We start from the raw sequence: 21,294 nt of genomic DNA on the forward strand, positions 1-21,294 counted from the left end.
GCGACTTCCAGTGCTGCAAAGCCCATTCATGGTACGTATCCGATACAGGTGTACCTTTTGTTATCTTTCATACTGTAAATGCCTCTATGAACAAATTTCAATGAATTTTGAAAATTCATTGAATTTTGTATATTTTTTATATATACCTTTTTATAATCCTCTCCCTGAACTACTTGACCTTTTGAGTTGTTTCCGAGAAATGGTGAATTTCCTGCAACACAAAGCCCTGGGCAGCCTTCCTCACAAGATTCACCACATGCCACCACCAGGCAAGACTTCTTCCTGTTGCATTAAAAAATTCCTTTCTTCCTTGGCAACCCTCATTGTCTCAATAATTGGATCTCTGTACAATGAGCAATTGGACCTACGTTGAAATTCCCATGCAGTTTTGACAAAAATACCGTATTTTTACTGTACCTTTTCTATGTTTGGATATACAAATACTGTCACCGTGTTACAGCTGTCGACCATAATCAATATACAAACATACTAAACACCTAGAAACAACAGGTGGGATGTTCAACCTTTTTTTCCTCTGCCAAACACTGTAAGAGTAAGAGTTGTCTTGGGTCACACGTTAAATACACCAACACTAACAAAAGCTGATTTTAAAAAGATCCATGCATACTTTTCAAGGTATGTGACACCACAGATGAGCAAAAATAGTCTTCATAAAATCAGAATGCATCTCCACCAGCAGCGGGTTGAACACCCCTGGGCTGTATCATCTAGGTTTTGTAAGTACACTCTACAACCTTCACACAAAGACTCAGTCACCCAATAACACCCTGCTCAGAATGTATCCCCTTGTTAAGCAACACATGAATGTACACATCTACTTGGATAGAGCTCTCAAGGGAATTATGCTGAGTGAAAATATTAATTCCAAGAAGTGACACACTATATGATTCTATTTACATAACATTCTTGAACTTATAAAACTGCAGAGATGGAGACCAGGTCAGTGGTGCCAGGGGGTTGGGGGTGGGGAAGAAAGTGGCTGTGGCTGTAAAAGGATAGCTCCATGGAGCCTTGTACAGTTTGGTATCTTGATTGCAGTGGTAGTTACATAACAGAGATATGATTTTATAGAACAACACACACACATACAAATGAGTGCCTATAAAACTGGCGAAATGAGAATAAACTCTGGATGTTTTACAAACGTCCTATGTCTAGTTTTGATATTGTACCACGGTCATGCAAGATGTTACCATTTGGGAAACTGGGTGAATGGTACGCAAGACAACTCTGCATGTGTTTTACAACTTCCTATGAACCTATAATTTTCAAAATAGAAAATAAAAGTGCTAATAGTGTGAGTTTTCAAGCCATTCATGTTCAGTATGCCATTCATGCAAAAATTTGCTACTCTTCACAATTAAGAAAGTGGAATTCTAAAATAATACTAAAAGCTTTAATAAATCCCCCTTTAAAATGGTTCAACTTTTAGGTTTTTAATTATGATGCCAAAAGGGTAATCATGGTTTCAGACCATCCTAGAGCAAAAGGACATACAGATAAAAAATCACTGAAAAGGCACCGGAGTCTTCCCAGGGCTTTTAAGCAGCAGGGTGCATACTATGGCCCACAGCTCATTTGTGATTGCCCAAAAGCAAAGAATGTAACCTTAACATTTTTAAATGGTTGTTAACAAAAGTATCAGGGAGAAATATGTGGTAAGAGACTATATGTGCCTTTTCCTTTTCAGGAAAAGTTTTTCAAGCTCAATAGTATTCCTCAATAAATCATATGCCAACCTTAGAATTTTTTAAAAAGTCTTTCCTTGCTTACATCACCATTTTCCCTGTCATAGAAATGTGTCCAGCTTGTTGGCAACTCCTCAATCTGGAAGGGTCCCTTCAGGTTAAGAGTGTCATTTTTAGACTTTGCGAAGCTTACCGATGGGAAGGTCGTCTTCAGGGAGCCCAGGTTCCTAAATGAACTTCTGAAATCATGTCCCCACTCAGAGATACAGTGGGCCTCATCCACAGCGATAAGTGTAATACCTATAAAAAAGAAACACACACAAATGGAAAAACAGAGCTAAACAAAATAAACTCACCTAAATCAGTATTAATTTCTTCACTTACAATACATAAACATTACCAAAAGAATAAATAATCCAAATCAAATTAACTGGTTCATATAAAAATAAAGGCATATATAACATCAGATAACACCAAAAATTATCATTAGAAATAGGGAGAGGGGAGCTATATGAATAAAAAGCATAAAAATTAAAAACAAAGAGGAAGTATATATTAATCCAAATAATATATTTATTGGATTTCAACTTTTATCATTATTCCTCAGCAAGACAAAGTGCTTATTATGATGTTGTCCCAAAAACTATCGCTCATGAACCACCTGCAATAATAACTCCTTTGAAGAAAGAACTGCTCCATTTCTCTTTGGTAATGCTGTCAATTTTATCTCATGGATTAGGTGTGTCAGTACATTTTACTGAGATTTGATGCATCACCATCCACGACTGATCACACATAGCACAGAGTCGTTCTGCAACACCAGTATCAGAAGACAGGATGACACCCACATTTTCTCGTGTAAAATGGTATAGGAAGAACTAAATCTCATTATGTACAAAGTAGGTTAAGAAGAGATAACTTGTCCTTTTTTCCCCTTACTTGCCTCCACACTATACACATCCACTGAAATAGAATTAATATTGTATAGTAAAGTATTCAGAAAATGTACAACCACCCATTAAAATGTCTTCAGCCATTCAAAAGTAGTAACAGTAGTGCTTTTGCCCTCAATTACCAAATTAATACTGAAGATTAAGAATAATTTTTTTCCCTCATAGGTATAATCATTACTTGATACTTCTCTGAGTATTAATAATATTCTGATGGCAGGAGGGTAATTAAAAACCTATGCTCTAGGGCGGCGCCTATGGCTCAAAGGAGTAGGGCAGCAGCCCCATATTCCAGAGGTGCAGGGTTCAAACCCAGCCCTGGCCAAAAAAAAAAAAAAACCTGTGCTCTGGAGTCGGAATTCCTGGATGAAGAACCTGGCTTGACAGTTTAGCATGTGTATTACTTCACACTTTCCATGCGCTCAGCTTCCTCACAACTAAAATGTGGATAATAACAGCACCTAGCATTTTTAGTTATTCTAAAAATTAAATTAGGTCATTCACATATAATGCAAAGGTAGAGCCTGGCACAAAAAAAGAGCTCAAAAAAAGAAAACGCTACTATTATTATTATTATGGTTATTAAGTGTCTATTATGATCCAAATGCTTTTCCAGGAATAAAAAGATTAATAAAATATATGACCTGTGGCATTTACAATTCTGAAGGAGGAGACTGACGTTGAAATAAACAATGACAATTCATTGAGTTACAAACTGTGATCATCCTGAGAGAGCATGGAAGAGAAAGAAACCTGCTAACTGTGAGTGGAGTAGGTTACTAGCACCAAACTTCTCTGGTTACCACTGAGTGGCTAGGAAAAGTTCAGTATTACCACTGTACTTACTTTGGCTTTAGAAACTAAATCGCTCTGATTTTAAATTAAATAGATTAAAACAAAGATAACAATCTCTTTTCTTTTAAAATAAAATTACTTACAGGGCGGCGCCTGTGGCTCAGTGGGTGGGGTGCTGGCCCCATATACCAAGGTGCCAGGTTTGAACCCGGCCCCGGCCAAACCACAACAAAAAAATATCCGGGTGTTGTGTGTGCATCTGTAGTCCCAGCTACTCAGGAGGTTAAGACAAGAGAATTGCCTAACCCCAGGAGTTGGAGATTGCTGTGAGCTGTGACACCACCGCACTCTACCAAGGGAGATAAAGTGAGACTCTGTCTCTCAAAACAAAAAACCCTAACTTACAGGTTTGACAAAATAGCTCTTAATGGGGCTGAACTCTGTCCCTTCAAAACAGTCGAGACAAGCTTTACCAATATTCACTTTGACTACACAAGTGTCTTCTGAGCACCAACATATATTTCATTTTGGCTTATCTGTCTTTCAAGTCTTACTTCCAAAGTTAAAAGACAATTACAAGTTTAGCCCGTAAAGAATCTCCATATAGTATGTTTGCTGTTTCTGTTAAAAATCCAGACTACATTAATAATTTAACATTTACCTAAAAATAACAAATCTGGTTAAATGTCACACTACTGTACCAAGAACATCCTCAGTGTACTCCTTTTTACAAGCAATTTATAATTTCTCCAACAAAAGCCAAAGGAAAATATTTCAAAAATAATTTTTATTTAATGTATCCCTTTTTAATCAATCAAGCATTTTCATCCATCCATTCATTTTCATCCATTAGGCCAGCAAAGTACTCTGCCCTAATGATTGCAGGGCTCATAATTAATCTACTTAATCCATAATTAATCCAAAAATAAAAATAGAAAATTGTCAATAGCTATCAAAAGTATTTAGTTACTAATTATACTGATTATTCATTTAACACCATCACAAAAACAAAGGAAATACTGAAATGAAATAAAATATAGCCCACTACTATAGACATAGCCCCTTAGCCTTTCTAACAAAACCATGAAATTTACATACAGGGTAGTTGCGCTGACTCCAAAGGGAAACAGTCATAAGAACTTCATGTACCCTAGTAGAAAATATATTAAATTCATCATCCATTAAAGGTAAAAATATAATACACCAAAATGGGAGTTTGGTGGCTGATGAATGCACTTCTTATCAGGGTATTAAATCAAATGCTTTTAATCAAATGCATGTATTTAATCAAACGTTAAAACTTCTGTTGGATTTAACACATACTAGAAGATACAAACTTGTTTTCATTATATTGTTAGAAAAATCATTAAATACTTAACTGAAGTTATGTGTAAGTAACCACTAATGAAATGTTGCAATTTGAATAGTTAACCTATCTGGATTATTTTAATATAATTACACAAATAAATTACACATTTTCAGAAAACTAACTTTAGTTAATTCAACTGACGGTCTCAAGTATATACATTTGAAACAGAAGCCACAACTGCACCTCTTTGATAACCAGGCCTAACCACCAAGAAGAAAGCAACAAATAAAATTTTTTTAAGTACCAAAAAAAAAAAAAATGACATCAGCTTTTGACTAATTCTATGCTTTCTCGGAAATAAGCTATGGTTTCCTTTTGTTGAAACCTCAGCAAGTTTTTGGTTTTGTTTTTTATAATCAGTCACACTCACTGGTGGCAACTTGTCAAGGGTACTGTGGTTTTCAATCCTGGCCACCCATCAGAATCACCTGTGGAAAACTAGTAATGCCAGGTGCCACCCCAGCCTGGTAAGTCACAACAGTCAAGGTGGGAGGGTAGTTACCTACATTTTCTCAAGTTTGAAAGGTGATTCTTATAAACAAGGGTAGAAAGCCACTTCTACCCTGGATTATGAATCAGAATATGAAAAAAGGTAAATTTCAGAGAGTCTTGGATTCAACACTCATTCGGCAATACATTTAAGTGCCTAAATATACATGTCAAGCACCACACTAGGAAAATATAAATAAGAATGATATTTTTCCCTTGAAAAGTTACAGCCTACTAGAAGAAACTAGATATGTAAACAGCAATTAAACATGTAATACCAGAGCCTGGTTACTATGGCAAAAGCAGTTACAGGAGACTGGGGGGTAAAGCAGAAGAAACACAAGTTAGAGCGTCACAGATTTCCTGGAGGAGATAATGGAAATAAATGTTAACAGAAATTAATCCTGTCTGCACCCACAGTTTTAACTCTAAAAAAAAAAAAAAAATCAATTCATTAAGTATTTACAAAGATCCTCCTTTGCCACTTACCAATATTAGCTTCAAGTTGCTGAAGTAGGTCCAAGTTACCTGAACAGAATTCTGGAGTCATATACACAATCTGATACTTGCCACTGTACAAATCAACAAAAGGGAAGAAACATGCTAACTATAAAGAAAACAGTCACTTCAAATGAATTACAACTTAAATCAAAATACTTGATAAATGCTTAAATAATACATTACACTACTTTTGAAAAACCAAATGAACATTCATATATATTATTTTTTTCATTTCTCTTCAATGCATCAAATAAAAAGTAACAGTACCTGTCGGGGAGTTATTTAGCTCTGAGGTTACATTAGAAGCCAGGTTCTGATTTCTAACAATCTAGTCCCCTTCATGTGCTTCAATTAAATGATCAAGCCTGTAATAAACTTTTCATACCACCCACATACCACCCTCTAACTATACCCCCCTACTCCCTCACAATTAAACTCTTAGCATTCATACACATATTCTGATCTCTTGCCTAAAACTTATTGGGCCAAGTGTCAAAGCCATGCCAAATAATCTCTGTTCTAAAGTCTGGAGGTCTGATCAAGAATCAGCCAGGAGGCCTCTGCAAGCGGAAGGACCTGTAACATGTTCAAATGGGGAGGAAAAGGAGTTGCAAGGCAGCCATCTTCTATTTTATGACTCAAAAGGCAGAGAATGATTATCTCTTCAGAGGAAAATGAAGAAGACACATAGAGGAGATACATCAAAGGAAAACCCTACTGTATTTTTTTTCTTTTTTGTGACAGTCTCACTTTTATTGCCCTTGATAGAGTGATGTGGCATCATAGCTCACAGCAACCTCAAACTCAAGCAATCTTCTTGCCTCAGTCTCCCAAAAGCTGGGACTACAGGCACCCATCACAATGCCCAGCTAGTTTTTAAAGACGGGGTCTCTCTCTTGCTCAGGCTTGCCTGGAACTCCTGAGCTCAAGCAATCCACAGGCCTTGGCCTCCCAGAGTGCTAGGATTAGGGGTGTGAGCCACCACACCCAGCCTCCTACTGTATTTTCCACACCCAATTCCGGTCTCTTCCTTAAAGGCTGGCTACCTTTTCAGTGGGATCCATGAGACATTCCTTTATCCTTAATATAAAATTCAATATTCACCTAGCTAGTTTAAGTAAATTTCTATTCTGGACAGAAAAGAATCCTAATTGAGACAATGTTCGTAAGAAAGGCTAGATCTAGGGAAAAAATATTATGAGTCTATTATCCATTCTACCAAATAAAGACCTAGATCAAGTTAAATGAAATGAAACATCACTTTCAATATGAAAAAACTTTATAACAGTCTATTCATTCAACAAATATTTAAGCATCCATAGTACGCTAGGCATTGTGCTTTCACTAGGAATCAGTCACCAACAAAATAGGTGTGTCATGAAATTAGTGTTCTAATTAACATAGATAACAGTGTAAGTAATAAGCTCGGATACCAACTGTCCAGGTTTGACTCTCAGTTCTACTTCTTATAAGGCAAGTGATCGTAAGCAAGTTACTTAACTTTAGTGTACCCCATTTTCTTTGGTATAAAACAGTGACAGTGATTATCAAAATAGCTAATCCTTTAGTTATCTAGACTCAAGGTAAACCCAATCAAAATCCCAGTAGGCATTTTAGTTGAAAAAGTGATGCTGAAATACTTACACAAATACAATAAACCTAGACTAGCTAAAATAACTTTGAAAGGAAAGAATGAAATTAGAGGAACTGAACTGTCTGATTTGAAGTTTATTATAAAGCTACAGTAATCAAGATGGTCAAGGCAGACAAAGAGACTGACAGAAGAGCAGATTTAGAGCGTAGCAATAGACCCACACACGTGTAGTCAATTTATTTTTGACAACAGTACAAAGGAAATTCAATGTAAATGGACAGTCTTTTTGCCCAGTGGAACTGGACCAATCAGATATTCATATGTGAAAAATACATAAATAAACTGTAAAAAATACATAAACAAACAATACATATGCAAAAATCTACTAAAAATGGATAATAAATCTAAGTGTAAAACTTAAAACTGTACAACTTTTAGGAGAAGACATAAAAGAAAATCTTTGGGAGGCACAGATGTCTTAGCTGAAATACCAAAAGCAAAATACATTAAAAAAACAAATTGAGAAACTGAAGTTCATCAAAATGAAAAACTGCTGCTCTTCAAAAGAACTGTGAAGAGAATGAAAAGTCATAAACTAGGAAAAAATGTTTGCAAAGCACATATCAAATAAAGGATCTGAATATAGAAAGGTCCTATCAAAGCTCAATAAGAAAATAAAAAACAAAGAATGGGCAAAAGATTTGAATAAACACTTCCTCAAAGGAGATAAGATGGCCAAAAAGTATATGAAAAGATGTTCAATATAATTAGTCATTATGGAAAAACAAATTAAAAATAAGATGAGGCCCGGCCCAGTGGGTCACACCTATAATCCTAGCATTCTGAGAGGCTGAGGGGGTGGATTGCTGGATCTCAGTTCAAGACCAGCCTGAGCCAGAGTGAGACCCCATCTCCACTAAATTAGAAAAATTAGCCAGGCATGGTGGCAAGTGCCTATAATACCAGCTACATGGGAAGCTGAGGCATGAGGATCGCTTGAGCCTAAGAGTCTGAGGTTGCTATGAGCACAGCACTCTATCCAGGGCAACAGAGTAAGACTGTCTCAAAAAAGTAAAAAAAAAAGAAAAAAAACCACAGTGAGATTCTATTAGAACGGATAAAATTAAATATTGGCCATACTAAGTGATAAAAGGGATGTGGAACAAATGGACTTCTCATACACTGCTGGGGGGAATGTAAGTACAACTACTCTCAAAAAGTTTGACAGTTCCTTAAAAAGAGTATTACCATATCCCCTAGCAATTCCACTTCCAGGCATATGTACAAGAACACAAATAACATGTTCATAACAAAATGTGTACACAAATGTTCATGGCACCATTATTCATTAATAACTAAAAAGTGGGAGTAACCCAAATGCCCATCACTGATGGGTAGATAAACAAAATGCGACACGCCCATACAAGGGAACACTACTCAGCCATAAAAAGTAGTGCTGATGACATTATCCTAAGTGGGAGAAGCCAGACACAGAAGCCTACATGCCATATAAATTCATCTACAGAAAAATCCAGAATAGGCGAGTCAGAGACAGAAAGCAGATTAGTGGTTGAAAAGGGGTAGAAAGGGGTCAGTACGAGAGTTCTCTCGGGAGTAATGAAAATGTTCTGAAATTAGAACATGCATATATACGTGTCTATGTCCACATACAGTAGAATGTCTAGGAGGTGACCACCCACGGAACTGTAACAAACTGGTCACTATATGGAAGTGGTCAACATAAAAAACTAGGCCTACTGTACTGATATGTACATGTGGTGCATGTCCAGCCTTTGGCAATTAGGTCAACTTAAGGAGGCGGTCAGTGTACAGAGGGGCTCACCTATGGAGGTTCTACTGTATATTAATATACAAACACACATTTTTTTGTGTATCTGAGATGACATTCTTTTTAACAATCACATCATGACAGAATCAGTAAGGCCAGAGACCTAGAATCCAATCCCTGCTCAGCCACAAATTCATGGAGTGACGCTGGGCAAATTACTTGTCCTGGGCCTCAGTTTTCTCACCTGTAAAATGAGACAAACCTAGATATTCTCCAAGTTCCCTTCCAAAACCAAAATTTTGTAAATCCATGGCTATAACGCTAAGCTTATAGCCTGAAAACTGAGAAGATTTAATAAATTCCTTTAACCTTGAAAGATTAAAAAATTAATAGTTCTGAAAATGTACTATAAAAAGAAAGCATATTTTTAAATCATAGACATTTTATTCATGCATTAAATAAAATTTTTGTGTACAAAATTCTCTCATGTACTACAGACACGTGACCATATGAAAACACATCATCAATTACTTACGATTTAACATCATTTAGAACGTTTTCTGACTGTGCTGATCCAAGGAAACAAGCTGGAATGTTGGACATTCTATAAGAGAAAAACAAACACTCTGAAGCCATGTACACACTACAAATATCAACTTTATTTGTGAAAATAAAGAAATGTAATAATGTGCATTCCTCTTCTTTGCAATTTTCCTTTTTATAACTCACTAACTTGACGAACAAATGCCTTCAAATATCAGGTTTTATCTTGTTTTGCATTTTTTCTTTTGGAGAAAGAGCCTCACTCTGTAACCCTAGGTAGAGCTCCATGGTGTCATCAAAGCTCATTACCAACCTCAAAATCTTGGGCTCAATCAATCCTCTTGCCTCAGCCTCCCAAGTAGCTGGGACTAGAGGGTCCCACCATGATGCCCAGCTAGTTTTTCTATTTTTAGTAGAGACAGGGTCTCGCTCTTCCTCAGGCTTGATGTCAAACTCCTGAGCGCCTGCAATCCACTCGCCTCAGCCTCCCACAGTGCTGGGATTATAAGCATGAGCCACCATACCTGGGCTATATCAGAAGGTTTTTAAGGTGGGTCTCAGGGCAGCGGAGGTTTGAGGAGTAAAGAGAGATTGGTTAATGGATATAAACATATAGTTGGGAGAAATAAGTTCTGGTGTTTGATAGCACAGTACGATAATAGCAATTAATCAACATATGTTGCATATTTCAAAATAACTGGAAGAGAAGATGTGCAATGTTCCCAACACAAAGAAATGACAAATGTTCGAGGTGATGGATATCCCAAATGCCTGATTTGATTATGTATTATATGCATGAATCAAAATACCACACATATCCCAGAAATATATACAAATATTATGTATCAATACCAAGAAAAAAGATTATAAGCTCAGCTTGAGGAAGTTGGAAAGTTTTCATAGATTAAAAAGTATGCTTCCATGAACACACTCAACACCAAGTTAAAGAGCAAGGATAAGAGAGAAAAGAATTTTCAGATATTCAGTGTAAACCAGCATAAAGTAATAATGGTTTTCTAAAAAATTTTATCAGGACCACCTAGTAGCCTTGAATTACAAAGAACTCAAGGAAGAAGGCAGTTCTCCCACTAAAGTATCATAAAAGAACACTTGCAGAAAATGTTTTTATGAACTAGATTTCATACACAGTCAGGGGTGTCCAACCTTTTGGCTTCTCTGGGCCATGTCAGAAGAATTATCTTATGCTACACATTAGATATACAATCACTAATAAAAGGTGAAGAGCTAATAAAAGGGCCTGTGCATAATCACCATGTGGTCCATGGGCCACAGGTTGGACACCCCTGCTAGATAATGTTTCATTCACAGAAGAAAAAAAGAGGGCAATGGTGTGGCATCAGTTACACGACTTACTTAAGCTGGAGCACTTGGTCTTCCATCAAAGAAATGAGGGGAGCGATGACAAGGCCAATCTTGCCAGCATAAACAGGGGGATACTGGAAGCACAAACTCTTTCCATATCCTTAAAATAAAAATAATACATTCTAGAAATAAAAACAAACCCTTGATACTTTAATTTCTTACAATGTACCTGTACCACAGAATGGTCAACTAACATGCCATCCTCATACAAGCTACTTCACGCATAAATCTGAGCAGGTAGGCTCTGTGTGCTTTCTTCTGTACTTTATTCCATTTGTATTTGAAGAGTTTAGTGAAAGATTAAGCATTTTAAATACTTAAAGTTTTCTTTTCTAATGATTAGGCTGGTTTTTTTTTTTGAGTACAACTTACCAGTTGCCATGACAACAACATTATCTCTTCTTTCTTCTAAAACTGAATGAATCACTTTCCACTGAACCCTTGAAGGTAAAAAGCAAAAAACTATTTTGTTTTATTAACAAGAAAGCCAGGTACAAGTTAAAACCCAATTAATTTTTTTATTTCTACTAATAAAATGTCCTTTACATTTCTGAGCTTCATATATAAAGATGTACAAACCCAAGGACTTTAAAATGAAGAACCCCATTTGATCAACCTTCCAACCTCCTAGCTAACAACTAGGAGTTTCAATTTGATATATGCATTAAATTTCCTTACATATACCTAAAGTATATTATTAATTCTAAGCTTCATACTAGATATCTAAAAAAAAATCAATTCTTTAACATAAATAAGAGAAATACTGCAGAGACAAGGACTGGCTGAGAAGGGACACGAGGGAACTTCGGGAGGTGGTGATAATGACATTCTACATCTTTAGGTTACACAGGTACATGCACAGACACTTAAAATTCCACATATCCTTCTACGTAAGTTTTATATCTAAGAAAAAAACTATAAAAAATATTTATTCTAGTTAATAATTTAAGGCTAAAGTATAACATTAGGGGGAAGTATAACAATGTCCTCAATGGACCCTGAGATGCATTTTTAAACTTCAATGGATTAATGGACAGTTAGAGAGAATGTTAACAATTGAAATGAAGTGGTGGGTACACGGGCATTCACAGAAAACACATTCTTCCAACTTTAAGGTATCTTGGAAATTTTTCTTTAAATGTCAAGGGAAAAATCATAGAAAAGTGATCTTCTGGTGTACTGAAGATCTTACTTCATTATGACCTACTCTTACCTAAGTGCCAGTTATACAGGGGGCTCAGTTTATGAAATGTCATCGATCTGTACCCCCATGTGTATTTTTCTGTATGTGAAACAAAAATTAGAAGTTGTTAAGAACAAAAGGAATAAAGAAAAGAAATATTTCAGTGTATATTTTAAATTCCCAGAATAGAAAAAAAATCTACTCCAGATTCTCACGTTTATTAATTATACTCAAATTTATTTTTTCCTCATCTCATTTTTATTCATTTCATTTTTATCATTATAAATGTGCCTCTTAGACATAGCACATTTTGAGTATGTTAAATACATAAGATTACTGCTGTTTGCAGAACTGTTACATAATGAAGATATTACATCGGCATGCTTTGCACGGTATGATGCACAAAACAGGTACAGAGACACTTCTTTAATAAAAAACAAGTCAGCATGAAATTAAAATGTATTTATAAGTGTCTTTAAACTACTTTCTACACAGAATCACTCAATTAAAGAAAAAACATTTTTCCTAACTTATAAAAACAAGTTACAGAAATGAATTTATAAATACTTCGTAATAATTTTATAGTCACTTATAAAAAATACAGTGTGGCAAGAAAAACTACGTTAACTATTGTGCTACTGCTAAGTGGACGGGTTATTTGCTTTTTTCTCTGTGAAGAAAATACTAAATATGTGATTTAATAATTAACTGAGATTATACTTACGGTTTAAAACTGGAATGGCCAAAGTAGGTCTTAAGGAAAGTAACTTGCGCTGTGTTGGGTACTGGCAACAAACAGTCTTAAACAAAAAAAGAAAAAGGCCATTTATGTTTAAATAGAAACACACTAGATTAAAGGGAGAAAAAGTTTATTCCCTTGGCTTCTTTTAAAGAATACAGTAAGAGGTAACACGAGTTACCGTTTTCTGTCTATTCTGTCTAATTCCAGTCCAATTGGGGCTTTTGAGTACCTGTCATAATTTCCGGTAAACACTTTGGCTACTACTAAGTATCAGAATTTTGTTGTGATTTACATTTTGCCAGCATTGTAAAAAAACAATGTTTTAAAACCCAGGTATAGTTCCAAAATTTAACATTTAGAAAAAATTATAGCAAGCAATTTACCAAATCCAAATTTTATACTGTAACCAACTTTTAATTAATGGTAACAAGAAATCACATTAATTTCACCAAGAAAAGTCTACAAATAAAATAGAATCTTCATTTCAACCACCTAACCCTGAACCTAGTTACATCTAAGTTTAGTAACCTAAATCTAGTTTCATTATCAAAGTCTAATTAAACCGGGTAAATTTCGTTACCTAAATCTTTGGTCAAAGCTACAATGGAGTTATGTTAGCTCTACCCGACTGAGTTTCACTGTTCACAGTTAGGCTCAAAGATTCACGAGTGGCCAAAAAAGGGCAGAATAAAGAATCAAAATAATTTGTCACTAGACAAATAAAATCTCATAATTACACTTCTCAGTGTCAATAATGTTAAATATAAACTGATTGAAGCAATTGTGTCTGTGATACAAGAAAACAAACAGGAAAACATTTTATCAACAGCACTACCTTTACTCTATTTTTATAAGTAAGAAAATTATGTTTTATGAAAACAAAAGCATAAGGAATTCAATGGCAAGCTTATGGTATCCAGTAATTAACTAGGTCACAAAGTCCCTGACAGCCAAAACATTAAAACCTGGAGACAATGGTAGGTGAGTCATTTCAAACCGATTTCAGGCTTACCCTTCTCACCCTCGTCGTCTTCCTCTTCAATAGCTTCATTTTCATCTTCATCTTCTTCTTCAGTAGGAAGCCCCAGATTTCTTTCCATTTCTGAGCATTTAGAATGAGTTGGTGCTATGGCGCCACTATTAAGGTTTTCTAAAGACTAAAAATGTAGAAGCGATTTTAAAAGCAAAACCACTGACAGTGTCCTATCTTTTTCAGCAAACACAAAAGGAGTATTATTAACAGAGCCTACAATTTGTTCAAAGCTGGCAGATGTGCAAGCAATTATCACAAAAGAACATGTGTGCTCCAGTTTAAATACGCACCCATGAAGAGTTTGTAAGGCACAAGGCCAAAGATGGAATACTTCCAGCTTAATAAACAAGGTTCACTAACAGCACCTAACAGCTGCCCCTGGGGAAGCTATCGTAAATTTTGATCTTAGAGAATTTAAAAAGTTTTTTTTCTCTATCATACTTCAATGTTTTTATTCCTCAACTGGTAAATTTAGATTTTAATGTTATTTTTTTATAATCATCTGTCACAGTCACATTCTATTAATATTTTACCAAAGAGAAGGCTTAAACTCTAAGCAAACAATAAATGTTTTAGAATTGTCAAAACAAAAGAATTCAAATAATTTTAGAAAAGGAATACTGCAAATTTGAAACAGTTACTTGTTTTTATTTTGGCCTGACAGTACCTAATTTTCTCCCCTAAATAGAGATTATCTATTTTAGAAACATTAGGATATTTCCAAACTGTTTCCTCTACAAAATTTTTTACTGAGCCACAATTTTCATTTTCTCTTTCTAGCAAACCTTTCATTTAATATCTTGACCTCAAAGGTTTTTTCAAGAACTGTACTCATTTCAAGCCTGTAAGAGGAAAATTAAAGTGATTCTGTATCTGATTTTTCAATTCAAGCCTAGAAATATACTTACAAAGTATTCTTAAAATAGGGTCCTCTAATATAGGAACCCAGTTTGCCATCTCAAAGACTTATATATATATGAATATGTATATATATGTTTGTAGAATTCCGTAAGTATCCTATAGAGGCATTACTTCAAGAGCACTTGTCAGAGTTTCTCCTCAGAGAAATGGTTAATAAAGAAATATCATTTAATATTTATGTTCTACTACTATTATTAGCTGATTTTAAATAAACACTTACTAAATGCTAGGCTCTGCAGTAAGCTCTTCACAACCAACACCTCCAATAACTATCATTATAACTCTTGAGTGAGTATCAAAGATGCTAAGAAACCCCATCATCCCACAAATGGACTAATAAAACTGTGGTATACGTACACCATGGAATACTATTCAGCCATTAAAAAGATGGAGACGTTACATTTTTTATATTAACCTGGATGGAGTTGAAATACATTCTTCTTAGTAAAGTATCACAAGAATGGAAAAGCAAGTGTCCAATGTGCTCAATACAAATACGAAAGCAGTAGGTGAGCAAATACACACCCACATAAGGAGAAAACTCAATTCATTTCTTCAAGTTGTGGCAGGTGAGGAGGGGGAGGTGTGCTCCCACCTAGTGGGCACAATGTAAGGGTATACGGCACACCTCCAGGGTGTAGGACACAACTACAGCAGGGACCTTTCCTAACAAATGCAAACATTGAGATCTAATCATTTGTACCCTCATATTAATCTGAAATAAAAAAAAGATGCTAAGAAACTTGCCCCGTCACACAGCAAATAATTGGAATGGTAAGATTTAAACCCCCATCTGAATTCAGAATTTCATCCTTGGTCAACTAAGCCTCAAAACTAAGAATAAGGAAATTAATCTCCTTTCCTAAAAAGGAAAAGAAAATCACATCAACCCAAAGATGAGGAATAAAAAGTACACATAATAGTCAACTTCTGTGTTTTCCTTCATTTTTTAATTTAATTTAGCCAAATTAGCTTTTCTTTCTCATACATCTTGGTTCACAAAACCTGACAAAGAAATGGGAGGTTGAAAGAAATAGAAAATAGATAAAGCACTATTTTCAACTTTGATAATAAAATGGAGTAAAACCAAACCAATCATTAGAAAACTGTATATAATTTAAAATATCCATACTAAATAATACTAAAGAAAGTAAAGAATTCTGAATGTATAAAAACAGAACTTTCAAATAAAAAAAAAATACACAAGGATGGGAATGTAGGTTCGTGTTTCCTGGTTCTTATCTCAGTACCAAAGACTGGTTACTTGGACCAAGTCAACAGAACCAAGTGAACAGAACAAACAGATGCCAGCAAGCCAAACGGCAACATTTATTAAGACCGTACCCTTCAGAGCAGGACCAGGGCTCCTCCACGAGTGAACACAACCCTGAGTTTTTAGCACAAACATTTTTAAACAACGACTTGACAGCCCCTCCTTTCTCTAGCTGGAATTTTCACTTCCTGCCCTTGAGTGACTGACATGTTTTCCTTACATAAGTCCTTCAGTCTATACACAAGCGTCTTCCCAAAATCCACCATAAAAGCCCATGGGAGGGGGGGCCAAGACAGCAATGCTAATTAGATGGTAATGAAGCCAGGTCAGTTGAGGACCAGTGAAACCCCTCGAGTACCCGCTCCAGTTCACCCCATTTGTGGCCTTGACCGTATATCCAATTTGTGGTTTCTATACCTCCCTCTGATTGGTCAGTTCTTAAATTATCCTAACAAAGACAAAACATCTCTTCCTTCCTCCTTATCCCAATCTAGCATGAAGAAAGGGAATCTAATTTCAGTACTCGAGAACTTGATCACTAACCATGCTAGGAAAAAATTAAAAGAACACGAGGACAGACAGTGATATGGAGGCCTGGAGGCAGCCTCCCAGCGAGCGGCTCCCAGAGGAAGAAGGGAAAGCTGGAGGAAGCTGCCTTCACATAGATGCCTCATCTCCAAAGCAGCACTGTGAAGCCACAGAGAAGCAACGCGGAACACTCACTGCGGGAACACTCACTGCAAGAGCACTCACTGTGGGAACACTCACTGCAGGAACACTCACAGTGGGACAAAAGGTGACAGCTTACCAGGTTTAGAGATAATCACACGGGGTATAACTAGTTTAGAGAACAGGAGGGGAACAACAGGAACGGGAACACAGGAGCAATACGAGCACCCTGCTAGCACAGGGCCCCTGAACTGTAGGATAGTTCCCAGCGCCCCCACGATTCTCCTACCTGCTCAGACAGGGCATGGCCTGAACTCTGTTCAGAGTCATAGCACAAGACAACAGGTGCTGTGAGAATTAGATACAGCGGAAGCCACTGTGAACTCCCAGGTGCACTGCGCCAGGCCTACACCAGGCAGGGGAGGAAGCAGACTGATTTGTGGCTTTCCTCAGTCATATCCTGGATCATCGAGTGAGGTGATTCACCCGTAGGGTGCAGCAGGACCTGAACACGGGAAATGACCAGAATGCAACAGGCTCTAACTGGAGAAGATCTAGGCGACTGCTTTTACAGGTTGGATGGGATATGGAAAGCTAAGACCTCCACATGTCTGACCAGGCATCTGTAGGACTCTGGTGCCAGAAAAACAGGCCCCTGTTGCGCAGTACAAGTCCACCCTCTAGCCACCAGTTTCTTCGGGACTGCTTAGGCCCAACCCCACCACCTTGGTTAGTGTGGCCCACCATGTACACACCCACTCTCTGGAGCTCAGGGGCTCTGTGCAGAAGTCTTGCTTCCAGCTCCACCCCAGTCCTGGGTCAGAGGAAGTGAGGTTGGGGCACAGCAGGCCCTGATCTGACTGCCCCTGAGACATACCCTCAGCCTGTCACGAGTGGGGCGTGAAGAACTCCATACTCCCTTGGCCACTGGAGACAACCTCCACCTGCCTCACTTAGCATTTGCAGGACCAGAGTTCACAAAGCTTGCCACTTGCCCGGCCAAGAATCTGCCCTCCAGCCGCACTGCCTCCTGCCTGCCTGGCTCTGCCCATACCCTTAAGGCCAAATCCACTGGACATCTGCATGGCCCTACCTCTGGCCCACAGCTCTTACTCAGAGACTTTGCTTCTACCTCTACCCCCATTCTGGCTCAGAGGAATTCAACTGGAGGCATAGCAGGTTCCAGACTGAAAGACCTGCCAAGAGGTTGTTTCAGCAAGCCCGAACTGCAATAAGGCAAGCCCCCTGCAACCTTGATCTCCAGAGGTAAACTCAAACACCCTGACTTGACATTTGCAGGACCGATGCCTGAGGAACAGCCTGCTGCTTGCTTACTCCTTCTGCCTTCTGGACCCCAACTGCTCAGCCCTGACTGCACCCTCCAGATCTGGCCAACCAGCCCCATTTTTGGCTCAGAGCCCTACTAAAAGATTCTGTTTATAGCTCCCCCCAGTACCAGCTCTGAGGCACTCAAGCCAGAGCCTGAGGTCCTGTCCCTGTGCTTCCAGAATTGACATATTGAAGACTTCATCCCCAAGTCTCCAGAGATGCACCTGGACCTCAAGACCACACCCCAAGCAGAAGTAATGAGCTGCCCTAAAGTCTAACATCTTGCCTGAGATGCCTTACTCCCCCCCCACCCCACCCCGGTCCTAAGCTGCCAGCACACACTGACTTGCCTTTTGCAAACACCCACAACTGGGAACCAACAAAAACCTTTCCCAGCTGCTATGGGGAGACACCAGGTAGCACCATCCCCACAACACCAGTCTCTGGGAAAAGAGTCTCAACCAGCTCCTAACTTGAATATGTGACAACTACTGGAAGAATTCTCAGCAAGAGTCCAGCAATCCCATTAACGAAGATTTGAAAGAAATCAGTAAAAGAACCTTGGCAACATGAAAAAATCAAAACAGTTCAGCACCCTAAATGGATCATAATGGAGCGACAGCAGTGATCTTCAACTATAAGAAACTTGTTGAAATGACAGAAATGGAACTCAAAATATGGATGGCAAAAAAGATGAATAGAATTGAAGAAAAAGTTGAAAACCAACAAAAAGAAGCTCAAAAAATGTATCAAGAAATTAATGAAAAGGTCACCGAAGAGCTAAATGAAGCATGTTATTGAATTTAAAGGATGAAAGGGTCATTCAGGGATTTTCAAAATGCAGCAGAAAGTTTTAGCAAAAGATTAAACCAAAGAGAAGAAAGAACTCAGAGCTTGAAGACCAGGCTCTTGACCTAAGGCAATCACTTAAAGAAGAAGAGAACAACAAATCGCTGAGAAAGAGATGAGGCTATGCACAGCAATCATGAATTACAGGTATCCCCAAAGGAGAAGAAGTGCTAAAAACATGGAAAATCTATTTGAGGGAATTACCAAGGAAAAGTTCTCAAGTATCACCAGAGATCCAGACATTCAGATACAAGACAGTCAAAGAGAAGCCTCATAGCAAGTAAGACTTCTCCAAGACACACAGTATTCAACCTGGCCAAAACCAAAGTGAAAGAGAAAATTCTACAAGCAGGTAGACATAAGCAACAACTGACCTGCAAGGGAAAATCCATCCAATTAAAAGCAGACTTCTCAGCAGAAACCTTACAAGCCAGAAGGGAGTAAGCCCCCATTTTCAATCTTCTCTAAACAAAACAACTGCCAATCTAGAATTTTATGTCCTGCAAAACTAGGTTTCACATTTCATAGAGAAATTAAGTCTTTTCCAGCAAATCAAATGCTGACGGAATTTGCCAAGTTCAGACCTGCCCTGCACAAAGTACTCATACAGATACCATACACATGGATCACCACAATATTTGCTATGTTTGCAAAAGGCAAGTCACTGTGTGCTGGCAGCTTAGGACTGGGAGGAGTAGGGCGCCTCTAGCAAGACGTTAAGACTTTGGGGCAAATCTTTTACATCTGCTTGGGGTGTAGTCTTGGGGTCCAGGTGCACTACTGGAGACTTGGGGATAATGTCTTCAGCCTGTCAGTTCTGGAAGCACAGGGACAGGACCTCACATGTAAAGGCCTCAAACAACTAAAGGTCTGAGTCCAGTCACCACAATGACTCGAGAAAAGGAGAATAATAAAGCTCTACAACAGGAAGCTCAATTCTTTCAATAAATGTGACTGGCCTAAACTCTCACTCAAAAGACATAGATTGGCAGAATAAAAAAAAAGAAAAAAGAAAAGCCAAGTTTCAGAACACAATGAGACTAAGGTAAAGGGATGGAAAATAACAGTCCATGAAAATGAAAACCAAAAGAAAGCTGTTATAACAATTATTATAACAGATAATACAGACTTCAAATCAACAAAGGAAAAGATGGTGACTATATAATAAGGGAACTATTCAACAAGAAGACATAATAAGTCTAAATGTTTATGTATCTAACACAAGTACACCCAGATTCATAAAGCAAATACTACTTAATCTAAACAAAAATAAACAGCCGCACTGTAACAGGGAATTCAACATCCCTCTGACAGAATAGGACAAATCCTCTAAAGAGAAAATAAACAAACAGACTTAGAACAAATGGGCCCAACATTGATTGAACATCCTACCCCAAAACCACCAAGTATATGTTCTTCTCATCAGTTCATGAAACATTCTCTACGTCTGGTCACAGACTAGGCCATAAAACATGTCTCAACAAAGTTAAAAAAAAAAATGAGAAATTATACCACACATCTTCTCAGACCACAGTGAAATAAAATTAGAAATCAACTGCAAAAGAAATACTCATCTTACACAAAGTCATAGATACTAAACATGACTAACAGTTGAATAAAGGAGCAAATTAAGATGGAAATCAAACGCTCCTTTGAAGTGAATGACAAAGGAAACACAAGTTACCAAATCTGTAGGATTTGGCTAAAGCAGTCTTCTGAGGAAAATCAGTAACTATAAAATGCCTAGATCCAAAAGACAGAAAGATCACAAATCAACAATCTAGTAAATCATCTCAAGGAACTAGAAATGGAAGAGCATACCAATCCTAATCTCAGCAGAAGAAAAGAAATAACCAAGATCAGGGCAGAATTAAATGAAATTTATTATAAAAGTACGATACAGAAGATTAGCAAAACAAAAAGCTGGTTATTTGAAAAAATAAACAAAATTGACACACCAATTGCTAGATTAACCAGAAACAGAAAAGACTCTAATTAGTTCAATCAGGAAGGATAAAACAGAAATCATAACCAATACTAGAGAAATACGAAATTTGTTGAGATATGTTTTGTGACCTAGTATACAGTTAATCTTAGAGAGTGTTCCAAGAACTGATAAAAAGAAAGTATATTTGATGGGTTTGGGGTAGAATGTTCAAAAACTGTCTCTTAG

General features: G+C 37.3%; 1 protein-coding gene across 1 annotated transcript in view; it reads right to left on the reverse strand.

Moving 5' to 3' along the window:
* WRN (Werner syndrome RecQ like helicase) overlaps nt 1-21,294 on the reverse strand; it is a 140,105-nt gene that overhangs the window by 71,917 nt on the left and 46,894 nt on the right. Inside the window, exons 11-17 of the mRNA XM_023517018.1 lie at nt 14,060-14,204; nt 13,030-13,105; nt 11,495-11,562; nt 11,114-11,222; nt 9,732-9,800; nt 5,802-5,884; nt 1,903-2,009 (exon numbers count right to left, since the gene is read on the reverse strand). Coding sequence (XP_023372786.1) covers nt 1,903-2,009; nt 5,802-5,884; nt 9,732-9,800; nt 11,114-11,222; nt 11,495-11,562; nt 13,030-13,105; nt 14,060-14,204 — 657 coding nt within the window. The remainder of the gene's footprint in view (nt 1-1,902; nt 2,010-5,801; nt 5,885-9,731; nt 9,801-11,113; nt 11,223-11,494; nt 11,563-13,029; nt 13,106-14,059; nt 14,205-21,294) is intronic.

This window comes from Otolemur garnettii, unplaced genomic scaffold (assembly GCF_000181295.1).
Source record: "Otolemur garnettii isolate 467f Iridium unplaced genomic scaffold, OtoGar3 scaffold00102, whole genome shotgun sequence".
In the NCBI taxonomy this organism is placed as follows: domain Eukaryota; kingdom Metazoa; phylum Chordata; class Mammalia; order Primates; family Galagidae; genus Otolemur; species Otolemur garnettii.